Source organism: Piliocolobus tephrosceles, chromosome 7, assembly GCF_002776525.5.
Source record: "Piliocolobus tephrosceles isolate RC106 chromosome 7, ASM277652v3, whole genome shotgun sequence".
NCBI lineage: Eukaryota > Metazoa > Chordata > Mammalia > Primates > Cercopithecidae > Piliocolobus > Piliocolobus tephrosceles.
Window position 1 is genome coordinate 25,776,323 of NC_045440.1, and position 12,024 is coordinate 25,788,346.

At 46.5% G+C, this 12,024-nt stretch overlaps 1 protein-coding gene across 2 annotated transcripts in view; it reads left to right on the top strand.

Annotated features, from left to right (window-relative positions):
• The window catches only part of EPHX2 (epoxide hydrolase 2), a 57,372-nt gene that overhangs the window by 31,092 nt on the left and 14,256 nt on the right, over positions 1 to 12,024 (top strand). For both annotated transcript variants that reach the window (XM_023216789.2, XM_023216790.2), the window contains 3 exons: positions 1,788 to 1,814; positions 3,311 to 3,396; positions 6,564 to 6,675. In XM_023216789.2, coding sequence (XP_023072557.1) covers positions 1,788 to 1,814; positions 3,311 to 3,396; positions 6,564 to 6,675 — 225 coding nt within the window. The remainder of the gene's footprint in view (positions 1 to 1,787; positions 1,815 to 3,310; positions 3,397 to 6,563; positions 6,676 to 12,024) is intronic.

A 12,024-nucleotide genomic window follows, 5' to 3' on the forward strand; every position in this document is an offset into this window, starting at 1 on the left:
TTGCTTATTTCCATCAAAATCCATTCTTGAGACAGGCACATTGGGTCACTTAGGAGAACTGGTCTCTTGAAGAAAGTCCTTTTACCAAAAACAAACAAGATGGTGCTCCCATCCTCCTGTTCCAACTTTGAAAATCATGAGTACATCCACAGCTAGGTATTTACCCAAGAAAATCAATGACATATGTCCACAAAAAAAAAACCCAGATACAAATGTTCACAGCAGCATTATTCCTAACAGCCAGAAATGGAGACAACCCACATGTCCATCAGCTGATGAATGGATAAATAAAATGTGGCCCATCCCTACAGTGGGACACTGTTCGGCTGTACAGAGGAATGACGTGCTGGTGCAAGCTTCAGCAGGAATGAACCCTCAAAAGATGATGCTCAGCAAAAGAAGCCAGTTTCTGTGTCAGGACAGTGGGTGGTGGGGGCAGGAATGTGTTGTCCCCGGGATGGAACAAGCCTCTCACTGCTCCCCTGCAGTAGCATGGGGTCAAGCTCTACAGGGCAGCTGTCTTCCATCCCCCTCCAGGGAAGAGCCCAGGCTTGCTGTCTTACAATGGTGATGGGATAGTTAGGGATATGTATTGGTGTACACTGAATAATTCACTGTGCGTGTTTGGAGTCAGCTTGGTTCCTGAGAGGATGCTAGGAAGGAAGGGAAGGGTGATGTCATGAAGGCTGCTGAATGATGGATGGCTGCACTGCTCAGCCTGGCTGCTGTAACAAAGTGTCACAGACCAGGCAGCTTCAACAATAGATGTTTGTTTTCTCACAGTTTTGGAGGCTGGAAGTCCAAAATCAAGGTGTCAGCAGAGTTGGTTCTCCTGAGGCCTCTCCTGGGGTTGTAGATACTGCCTTCTTCCTGTGTCCTTATATGTTCGTCCCTTTGTGGGTGTCTGTGTCCTAATCTCCTCCTCTTCTCTTTTCGTTTCTTTCTTTTTTTTTTAAATATGAGACAGGGTCTCCCTATATTTCCCAGGCTGGTCTCCAACTTCTGGGCTCAAGGGGTCCTCCTGCCTCGGCCTCCCAAAGTGCTAGGATTAGAGGTGTGAGCCACTGCGCCCAGCCTAATCTCTTCCTCTTCTTCTTCTTCTTTTTTTTTTTGAGACAGAGTCTTGATCTGTCACCCAGGTTAGAGTATGGTGGCACAATCTCGGCTCACTGCAACCTCCTCCTCCTGATTCAAGCGATTCTTCTGCCTCAGCCTCCTGAGGAGCTGGGATTACAGGTGCCTGCCACCATGCCTGGCTAATTTTTGGGGTTTTTTTGTTTGTTTGTTTGTTTTTGAGATGGAGTGTCCAGGCTGGTGCGATCTCGGCTCACTGCAACCTCTGCCTCCCAGGTTCAAGTGATTCTCCTGCCTCAGCGTCCCGAGTATCTGGGACTATAGGCTTGCACCACCACGCCCAGCTAATTTTTGTATTTTTAGTAGAGGTGAGGTTTCACCATGTTGGCCAGGATGGTCTCGATCTCTTGACCTTGTGATCCGCCCACCTCGGCCTCCCAAAGTGCTGGGATTACAGCCTTGAGCCACTGTGCCCGGCCTAATCTCCTCTTCTTATAAGGACTCCAGACACATTGGATTAGGGCCCATCCAGATAATCTCATTTTACCTTAATCACCCCTTTAAAGGCTGTATCTTCAACAATCCCATTCTGAGGCCCTGGGGTTTAGGACTTCAACACAGCAGTTTTGGGGAGGACACAGTTCAGCCCATCATAAAGGCTGAGGCAGGCGGGTGCAGTTGCTGATTTTGCCTGTGTGTGTCTTCTTTCTTAGGAGATGGTAACCTTCCTGGATAAACTGGTAAGTCATTATTTTGAACTGATTATCTTTGGAGAATTCCTTTGGGACCTGGATAATTAAAGAAAAGGCGTCAGCCTCGAGCAGAGGTGCACAGGCAGGGAGGGCACATTTGGGGGCAGTTGAGGGCAGAGTGGACATGGGCAGAGAAAATCACAGAAACAGATGGCAAAGAGCAAGGAGGAGATTAGCTCGTTTCTTTGTCCTTTAATGAAGGGCAGGTTCCAGGGAATGGGACCAGGGAGGACAGCCTTGAGTATCAGGTAGAGAAGTTTGGAAAACACCCCATAGGCTAATATTTCCCATCTCTCTAAACTTTCATCCCTTCTGAAACTCCTAGAACCTACTGCTTGCTTTTGACATTGTCAGGAATGTCAAACTCAATGATACCAAATGAAAGCAAATCAGCAGTGGTGAGCTGAGAATGTGCTTTTGCAGAGTACGCTTCCAAGACTGCATGGTATAACAGCCTCCCCTTCCCCAGGTGAGGTCAGGGGGGCAGAATGGACGGCGGAGGGGTCAGGCTCAGCCAGGACAGCAGCAGTGGAGGACAGGGAAGGACTGTGGAGCTGTGGGACTTAGGGCCTCTTAATTGGATGTGGGAGTCAGAGAGGATCTAGGACGCTGACCTCTGATTCACCAGCAGGGTGCTGTGCCTGACACGGCAGGAAAGAGACTGTGAGGATATCATGGTCCCTGCCCTCTGCAGATTCTCAGTTTCCTGGGATTAGGTTTGGAACTCTTGTGTGTGACGGGGACAGGGAACAGGGCATGGCCCAGAGTGGCCATCCAGTCCTGACTCTGTACAGTCTTCTGTCTAGAAGGGTGTCCCTTATTGTTAAGAGAGTGACTCTGTGGTGGCTACCAGTGGAGTCAGTGTGGAGGGAGGTGTGGATAGGCTCTGCTATCTAGGTTTTGCTCTGTGATGTTTGTATGACGAAACCACCTGACATTTCTGAGAATGTGTCTCCCTTGTTAAGCGACATGTGGCTATAGCTGCTCCATGAAAAGGAGTTGATGTTGTCATTGTCAGTACCGGCAGCAAAAAAAGAGAGATTAAAGATGCTTTGGGACTTTTAATGGTTGTTTAAGGGAGGAGAGCTTCCAAAAACAGTAGGGTTTTGGGAAGTAGAAGCATAATCATTTGATAAAAGACGTACTTTTAACATGAAGAGGTAAGTTATAGTTCTTTTAAGATAGAAGAGAGGAAAAAGGAGAAAAGATGAAGGAAAATTTGATTTGAGAGAAGGTAGAGAGGGACAAGGAACCCATGGCCTGTGGCCTCGGTCTCCTAAGCAGATGTAAAAGGCTGGCTATTTGTGTTGAGGGTCTGTGGCTGGTGGAGGGAGGAGAGGTTTGAAGAGTGGGCATTTGGAGAGCTGCTGTGGGTTGGAGGAGGAGGAGGCTCTGGTGTCAAGGGGCTGGCTGAGGGCTGAACCTCTCAGCACCCCACTCCAGAAACCTCCTCACGTTTGTCTCCCTTCTTTTTCCTTCTCTAGGGCCTCTCTCAAGCAGTGTTCATTGGCCATGACTGGGGAGGTATGCTGGTGTGGTACATGGCTCTCTTCTACCCCGAGAGAGTGAGGTAATTGGGCTTTAGGCAATAAGGATTTGGGGAAGGCTGGACTTGGGCTCCTGTGAGAATTGTTCCTCAGACCTTTAACCCTAGAAAACTTCTCAAAAACAAGTAGGTAATCTGGGAAGGTGATGTCTTCACTCTTTAGTGTCTGGTGACACATTGAAAAGAGGGCCTAGCCGGGCGTGGTAGCTCACGCCTGTAATCCCAGCACTTTGGGAAGCTGAGGTGGGTGGATCACCTGAGGTCAGGAGTTCGAAACCAACCTGGTCAACATGGTGAAACCCCGTCTCTACTAAAAATACAAAAAGTAGCCGGGCATGGTGGTGGGTACCTGTAATCCCAGCTACTCTGGAGGCTGAGGCAGGAGAATCGCTTGAACCCAGGAGGTGGAGGGTGCAGTGAGCCGAGATCGTGCCACTGTACTCCAGCCTGGGTGATACAGTGAGACTCTGTCTCAAATAATAATAATAATATTAACAATAATAAGAATAATAATAATAAATCCCATCGTGTCCCCTTTGGAGAGTATCAAAGCCAACCCGGTATTTGATTACCAGCTCTACTTCCAAGAACTAGTAAGTGTGGCACCAAGGGCGACAACGGGAGCATTCATGTTTGCCTTTCCCCTGCCTATCTCCTTCTCGTTTGCTTTATCTGTGTCCCCTTTAATTTTGTATGGCGTTAGTCAGAAACAGTTTTACAAATGGGCTCAGGTGAAACTGACTGCCGTGCCCCGCTGGTCCTTCCCAGGCAATGGCACATTTCCGTGTGTGTTCAGGTGGTTAGTGAGTGCCACACTCCAGCCTGGGCGACAAGAGTGAAACTCCGTTTCAGAAAAAAAAAAGGCCTAATGAGCTAATGTGTTAGGAAGCAGCACCTGTTCCACTTACAGGCAATGGGACAGGTAATTCAGGGCCCGAGTGGCCAGTGGGAGTGCAGGAGGATAATGGCTGAGCTTGAGGGGTACAACAGGTGTGTCTTCAGTTCTGGACTGAGAATCAGAAAGTGTGGCCTTCAGTCTGCCCTGATCGGCTGTGTGACACATCACTGCGCTTCTTAGGCTTGGGCTTTCTCAACCACAAAGTGGTGATGGTAACTCCTGCCTGACTCCACAACCAGAAAATGCTGTGCAATTGTCCAGTGAGCCCAGCATGTCATGGTCCCCACCATTTCATTCATAATCATTCTTAGACCAGCATTTCATGGCTTGAGTGAGAGCTATCAGATGGCAGGTTTTGGGCCCAGAGACTCTGTAGTCTCTTGGGCCGTTTGAGCTGGTGAGCTGCAGTTAAACCTGTCTGACTTCCCATTTCAGCCTCTGATCTTAGCAAGTTAAAGAAACATCATCCTCAGCTGCCATCTGAATTTCCCTAACTAACCCAGTTATTTTGTATTTGGCTAAGTTTCCGAGATTGGAACTACCAGGAAACTTTGTTCTGCTTCACTCCTGGCTCAAATGATAGGATTATATCAAAGAATAAAAAGAATCAAATGTTTCCTAAAATATTGTTAAAGTTTTCGTGCTATTGTTGTGTTCATCTCTCCAGCTTTTTAAATGTTTTTTAAAAATTTCCTGTGGGTACGTAGTATATTCTAGCTTCTCCCTCTCTCTTTCTCTGTCCCCTCTCTCATTCAAAGTGGAAATAAGAGCTTGATTCTTAAGAATTGGGTTCACCAAAAAGTGACCCTACAGACTGCACGACATACTGGTTAAAGTGAACAAAAGGAAAGATAGCAATGAGCTGTATTTGCCCCTCAAATTCATCCCCTTTTCTATTCCTTTTTTTTTGAGACAGAGTCTCACTCTGTTGCCCAGGCTGGAGTGTAGCTACAAGCTCTGCCTCCTGGGTTCAAGTGATTCTCCTGCCTCAGCCTCCCGAGTAGCTGGGACCACAGGCGTGCACCAACATGCCTGGCTAAATTTTGTATTTTTAGTAGAGACGAGGCTTCACCACGTTGGCCAGGCTGGTCTAGAACTCCTGGCCTCAAGTGATCCACCCAAAGTGCTGGGATTACAGGCATGAGACAACTACGCCTGTCCATGTTTTCTATTCCTTTTGTTAGCATCCTATTCCATCTTCAGGTGATAAGTCAGTGGTCTACTGGCTGGATTCCTGGCTTCTAACCTCTCTGTGTCCATATGGTCTATCAGTGCTTGATTAATCTTCCTGACCTCTCCCTCTGTGTCCACGTGGTCTCTAAGGGCTGGATTAATCATCCTGACTGCAACTCGAATCCACCCTCCCTTCTTCCGAGAAGCCCTCATGGTTTTCTTGGTTCTTACAGCATTAAATTCAGACTCAGGGCCCTTCATATCTAGGCTCCCTACTGCCTTTCTGTTGTTATTTTCCAACATATCCCACTCCATGCTTGGCTTCTAGCCATTCTGACTCTGTGCTCCATTGAACACAGCTGCAAGCTTTGCCCCCTTCGAGAATTTGCTTAGGCTACCTCATGTTGTTCCCCTCCCAGGCCTTGTTCCCCTCCCCAACTCTCCCCATTCTGAAAAACCAAGTTCAAATGCTCCCTTTTCCACAGGGTCCTCCATGACACCCAGTTCAGGAATTTCTTATCTCCTTCCAACTCCCATGCCATTTTGTGCTGTTCTATGGCTCATGTCATAGTCATCTCATAAGGTCATTGTGTGTTTTTCTGTTTTTCCTTATTAAATTATAATGAGCTCCTTGAGAAAAAACAATATTTTTATTCATTTTACATTTCTCTCCTCTAGTATATACCATAGAATTATGCTCAATCCAGAAGAGACACAATGAGTGAATAAAGGGAGGAAAAAAATGAATGCATATTTTAAAACTAGAGAGAGATTCATGTCTCCATATTCTACTCAGGGTTGCTATAGTATGTGTAGTGTGTGTACTGTGTGTGTGTGTGTGTGTGTGTGTGTGTGTGTGTGTGTGCATGTTCCTATGTGTCTAAGGCAAGTTGGTGAGAACTACTGCAGTTTAGTGGGGGAAAAAAAAAAGCACTGAACTAGGAATCGAAAATCCTGAGTTCTAATGTTCTGATCCCATTCTCCCATTCACTGCTAGTGTATGACCTTGTGCATAGAATGTTCCCACTCTGAGCTTCAGTTTTGAACTTCAAAGTCCTTTCTGGCTCTTATAAGACTGCCTTCTTACAGGGCTATGTCTTGCTGCCTCTTATTTCTGTAGGGCGGTGGCCAGTTTGAATACTCCCTTCATACCGGCAAATCCCAACGTGCACCCTTTGGAGAGTATCAAAGCCAACCCAGTATTTGATTACCAGCTCTATTTCCAAGAACCAGTAAGTGTGGCACCAAGGGCAACAACGGGAGCATTCGTGTTTGCCTTTCCCCTGCCTGTCTCCTTCTTGTTTGCTTTATCTGTGTCCCCTTTAATTTTATGTGGCATTAGTCAGAAACAGTTTTACAAATGGGCTCAGGTGAAACCGGCTGCCGTGCCCAGCTGGTCCTTCCCAGGCAATGGCACATTTCCGTGTGTGTTTGGGTGGTGAAGGGCCCGGGGATGTTGTACCCTGGGGGGATGGCTTCTCCGGTGTCTCTGCAGTTGCAGAGTTTGGGGGCTCAGTGCTCAGGCAGAGCCACCCCTCCTGGTTCTCTGGCTGAAAGGCTGGTGATTATGGCACCAGGGTCAAAGAGTCCTGCAGCAGGCCCCACGTGTGCTCTGAAGAATCTGAGAAGTTTCTTGGTATTAATATACGTGCCACGAAGATGCCTTTCAGAGATGCCCCCGGACGTGGCTGATATGTGTATTGGGGCATCCCTGCCACCGTTAACTGGAATTCACTGAGAGCAGCATCAGGAGTCAACGTCACCTGGCCTGGTGCCCCTGCTGCAGCTGCCCTCTTCTGTGGGTATCCACTTGCGGGAATTATCCAGAGAGAATAAGAGACGTTTCCTGCACACTCCAGAGACAGAGGAATGGAAGTAATTAATTAATCAGGAATGTGAGAGTGTCTCCCACGTTCCTCTCCCAGCCTCCACCTCTTATCCTCTTGGAAGGGACCATTTCCAGCAAGACCACAACATCCCATTTGTGATTCAATGAGTAACTCTTCTCCAACAATTATTTTCATTAATGAGACAGCATCTGTGTGAAAGGAGCTTTGCGATTCAGGCAATAACTGGACTCATTCACCAAAAGCTCCCAGCAGCATTTTGAAGAGACCTCAACATGTCACATCCCACGTGGCCACATCCTACGGGGAGGCCTGTGCCCTGCTGTGCCACAGCCCTGGTGTGTGGGAATCCACGAGCTTCCTTTGGCCTGAATGAAAGCACCATGTCCTTCATTAGTGTGAGACAGTCTCAGTGGTGAGACTATGGGTATGGTGTGTGGTGTAGAGGGCATATTACTTTACTGGGGCTGCTATAACAAAGGCTAGGTAGCTCAACAGACTGGGCAGCTTCAACAACAGAAATTCATAGTCTTACAGTTTTAGAGGCTGGAAGTTCAAGATCAGGGTATTTGTCGAGTTGGTTTCTCTTGAGGCCTCTCTCCTTGGTTTGTGGGTAGTCCTCTTCTCCTTGTGTCCTCGTACGGTATTTAGCCCATTAAAAAAAAAATTTTTTTTTTTTTTGAGACAGGGTCTCGCTGTGTCACTCAGGCTAGAGTGCAGTGGTGTGATCATAGCTCACTGCAGCCTCGACCTCTCCAGGCCCAGATGATCCTCCCATATCAGCCTCCTGAGTAGCTGAGACTACAGGTGCATGCCACCATACCTGGCTAACTTTTTGTGTGTGTATTTTTTATTTTTATTTTATTTTATTTTATTTTATTTTATTTTATTTTATTTTAGACAGAGTCTCCCTCTGTTGCCCAGGCTGGAGTACAGTGGTGTAATTTCGGTTCACTGCAACCTCCACCTCCTAGGTTCAAGCAATTCTCCTGCCTCAGCCTCCTGAGTAGCTGGGACTAAGGTGCATGCCACCACGCCTGGCTAGTTTTTTGTTTTTGGTTGTTGTTATTTATTTATTTTGTATTTTCAGTAGAAACAGGGTTTCACCATACTGGCCAGACTGGTCTTGAGCTCCTGACCTCGTGATCCGCCTCGGCCTCCCAAAGTGCTGGGATTACAGGCGTGAAAATATAGAGATGGGGTTTCACCATGTTAACCAGGCTGGTTTCAAACGCCTGGGTTCAGGTGATCCACATGCCTTGGCCTCCCAAAGTGCTGGGATTACAGGTGTGAGCTACTGCACGTGGCCTAAAATACTTTTAATTGTGGTAAAATACATGTAATGTAAAACTGACCATGTTACCTGTTTGTAAGTGTGCAGCTCTGTGGCATTAAGCACATGTACATTGTTGTGCAGCCATCACCACATCCACTTCCAGAACTTTTTCATCTTCCCAACTGAAGCTCTTCACCCATTAAACACTAACTCCTCATCTCCCCTCCTCCCAGCCCTGGTAGCCACAATTCTACTTTCTGTTGTATGATTTTGACTCCTCTAGGAACCTCATATAAGTGGAAGCATGCAGTATTTGTCCTTTTGTGACTAGTTTTTTTCACTTAGCATCATGCCTTCAAGGTTCACCCATGTTGTAGCAGGGGCCAGAACTGCCTGCCTTTTTAAGGCTGAATACTATTCCATGGTGTGTATAGACCACCTTCTCTTAATCCAGTCATCTGTCAGTGGGTTACAGCTACAGCTGGTTTTGAGCTCTCATATGCCACATGGTTCTAATCTTCACAGAAACACAAAGAATCCTCTCCTATCTTCTCAGCCAAGCAAACAGAGGCTCAGAGGGCTTAACTCCAACTGGCCCAAGACCAGGTACATGACTGGGTCAGGATATCGACCTAGGCTTGTTTGACTCCCAAGCCCATGCCTCCAACTAAGCTGTGCTGGAGGGGAGCTTGGGCTTTGTTCTGTGTGCTCTGGGGAGTCAAGCAGAGAGAGGAGGGACAAATCGGGATAAGTTCAAAATCCTGATGGCAAAAGTGACCTTAGGAGAAAGATGCTTAGTAATTACAGCCCTCGTCAAGGCACAGTTTTTTGTTTCAAAGGTTGTTAACAGTTATTGTGGAAAAATCAGTACCTCTATTCTGTTGTAGCAGCTGGGTTTAAAATCTGCAATGAGAGTTTTGGGGATGGTTTTGTTCTTAAGAACAAAGTGCCTTGGCAGGGAAATGTTAGATATTCAAATTAGTGATCTGGCCACAGAAAGATACCCAGCAACCAGGTTGGGCTGCATCCAGCCACTGGAACCACTCAACAGGCACAGAACTGGGACTGGAGGAGAAATCACTCACAGGGGTTCCTGCCAGCCTGCCTGGTACCTACTCCCTAAGGAACGAGTAGGCAAAGGTACTTCCCATCTCTGACCCTTGGTTTCCTCATCTGCAAAAGCTTGGTTTTGGGTGGTTTTCAAACAGGTAATAGCTTCAAACTTAAGCTGACTCCAGGTCAAACTTAAGCTGATTCCAGCAAATAAAGCCAATAACGTGGAGAACAGCTCTTGGATGCATAGTGGGTGCTAGGAATTACTCCTTCCTGCCACCTCCTAACCCACTCCCTCCCTGGCCAGAGGGAGGCATTTCTGACATCTCCTCCTTCTCCCTAGGAGCACTGAGGCTGCTCCAGACCCAGGCAGCCTAAGGAAGACTCCTTCTGTGTGTACCGTGGGTACACCTGTCTCCCCTACTTATTTTATTATTATTATTATTTTTTGAGGCAGAGTCTCACTGTATCACCCAGGCTGGAGTGCAGTGGCACGATCTCGGCTCACTGCAACCTCCAACTCCCGGGTTCAAGCGATTCTCCTGCCTCAGCCTCCCGAGTAGCTGGGATTACAGGCACCCACCACCATGCCTGTCTAATTTTTGCATTTTTAATAGAGACAGGGTTTCACCATGTTGACCAGGTTGGTCTTGAACTCCTGACCTCAGGTGATCCACCCTCCTCAGCTTCCCAAAGTGCTGGGTGAGCCACTGCATCCAGCCCTGTCTTCCCCACTTCTGGCTCAACTCTGCTGAGCACTGCAGGGTGAGGCTTAGATTAACTCCAAGTTTAGAGTCAGCTCCGATATAGCTCTTTGAACCCTTAGCCAATGTGCTGAATCTTGGCCTGGGAATCTACCAAGTCTGCTGGAAACAAAAAAGGCTTGTTTTTCTTTCCTTCTCAGAGAAGAGTTGACAGCTTTCCATGTGTATAGTGAGAAAGCATGAAGACCAGGCAGCTCTGACAGCGAAGGCCAGTGGAATCGGCTGGGTCATTTCAGCTGAGCTGTTCCATGTTTTAATTCTAAGGATTCCCAAAGTCCTCACTTGGCCTGGGGGATACTTACACCCCCTCAGCCCCCCATACCAGAACGTGCCTAGGATATCCTGTGAACCCTGCTCTCTCCCTCCTTAAACCGCACGTGTGTATTTGTATTTCTTTGAGGAAGACTCGGTGGCAGGCACCTATGTATGTGTCTGGAACCATATAGCAAGCTAGAGGCAGATTTCAGGCAAAAGAAATGCCCTTTTGGGCTGGGCATAGTGACTCACATCTGTAATCTCAGCAGGCAGACAGATCACCTGAGGTCACGAGTTCAAGACCAGCCTGGCCGACATGGTGAATCCCCGCCTCTACTAAAAATACAAAAGTTAGCTAGGCGTGGTGGTGCATGCCTATAATCCCAGTTGCTTGGGAGGCTGAGGCAGGAGAATCTCTTGAACCTGGGAGATGGAGGTTGCAGTGAGCCGAGATTGCGCTACTGCACTCCAACCTGAGCAAAAAAAAAAAAAAAAAAAAAAAAAGGAAAAAAAATAAAACAGCCCTTTTGTTTAAGTATTTAACCAGATGAGAAACTAAGGATCAGAGAGAAAATGTGGGAAAAGAAAAATTACAGGCAGAGTTTTACCTGGCTGAAAATCATCCACAAATTATTTTGTTTCCCCTCAAACCCTGAGTCTCTCTCTCTCTCTCTTTTTTTTTTTTTCCTGCTGTGTTGCCCAGGCTGGTCTCCAAGTCCTGGTGTCAAGTGATCCTCCCACCTCAGCCTCCCAAACTGCTGAGATTACAGGTGTGAGAGCCGCATGCCACCCTAAATGTTGAGTCTTTCTTAATCTCTAGAACATAGTAGCTCCTTCAGGCCATGGGGACAGCTGGTGATTAGTTACAGAGTTTATTGTTTAGGTTTTGTTTTTGTTTTGAAATTATGAAGTAATTCATGCTTACTATTAAAAAAAAAGTCCTGAGTTGTGTAAAGGAAAAAGCTGAATCCCCCTTTGCCCACTGACAACCTACTAGTAGCTACTACTAATAGTCTGGTATTTCCCAGACATTTTTTGAAATATTTTAAAACCATTTTTGAATATTTTTAAGCAAATATATGTGTGTATGAGCACACACACACATATAATTTTTCATATAAATGGAATCATGCTGCTTTTTCATTTAATACATATTGCACAGATTTTTTTTGTCAGCATGTACAGATTTATCTCGTTCTTTTTAATGACTGCATGGGGTTTTGTAACAGGTAGACTATGGAGTATGTAATCCTCTGTTAAGGGACATTATTGTGATTGTTTTTTACAGCCAAATAATATAGTTTAAAAGAAAGTGCCACTGTTTGCTACCTTACACACCAAGCTTTAATTATTGTTAACTTTTTTTTTTTTTTTTTTTTTTTTGAG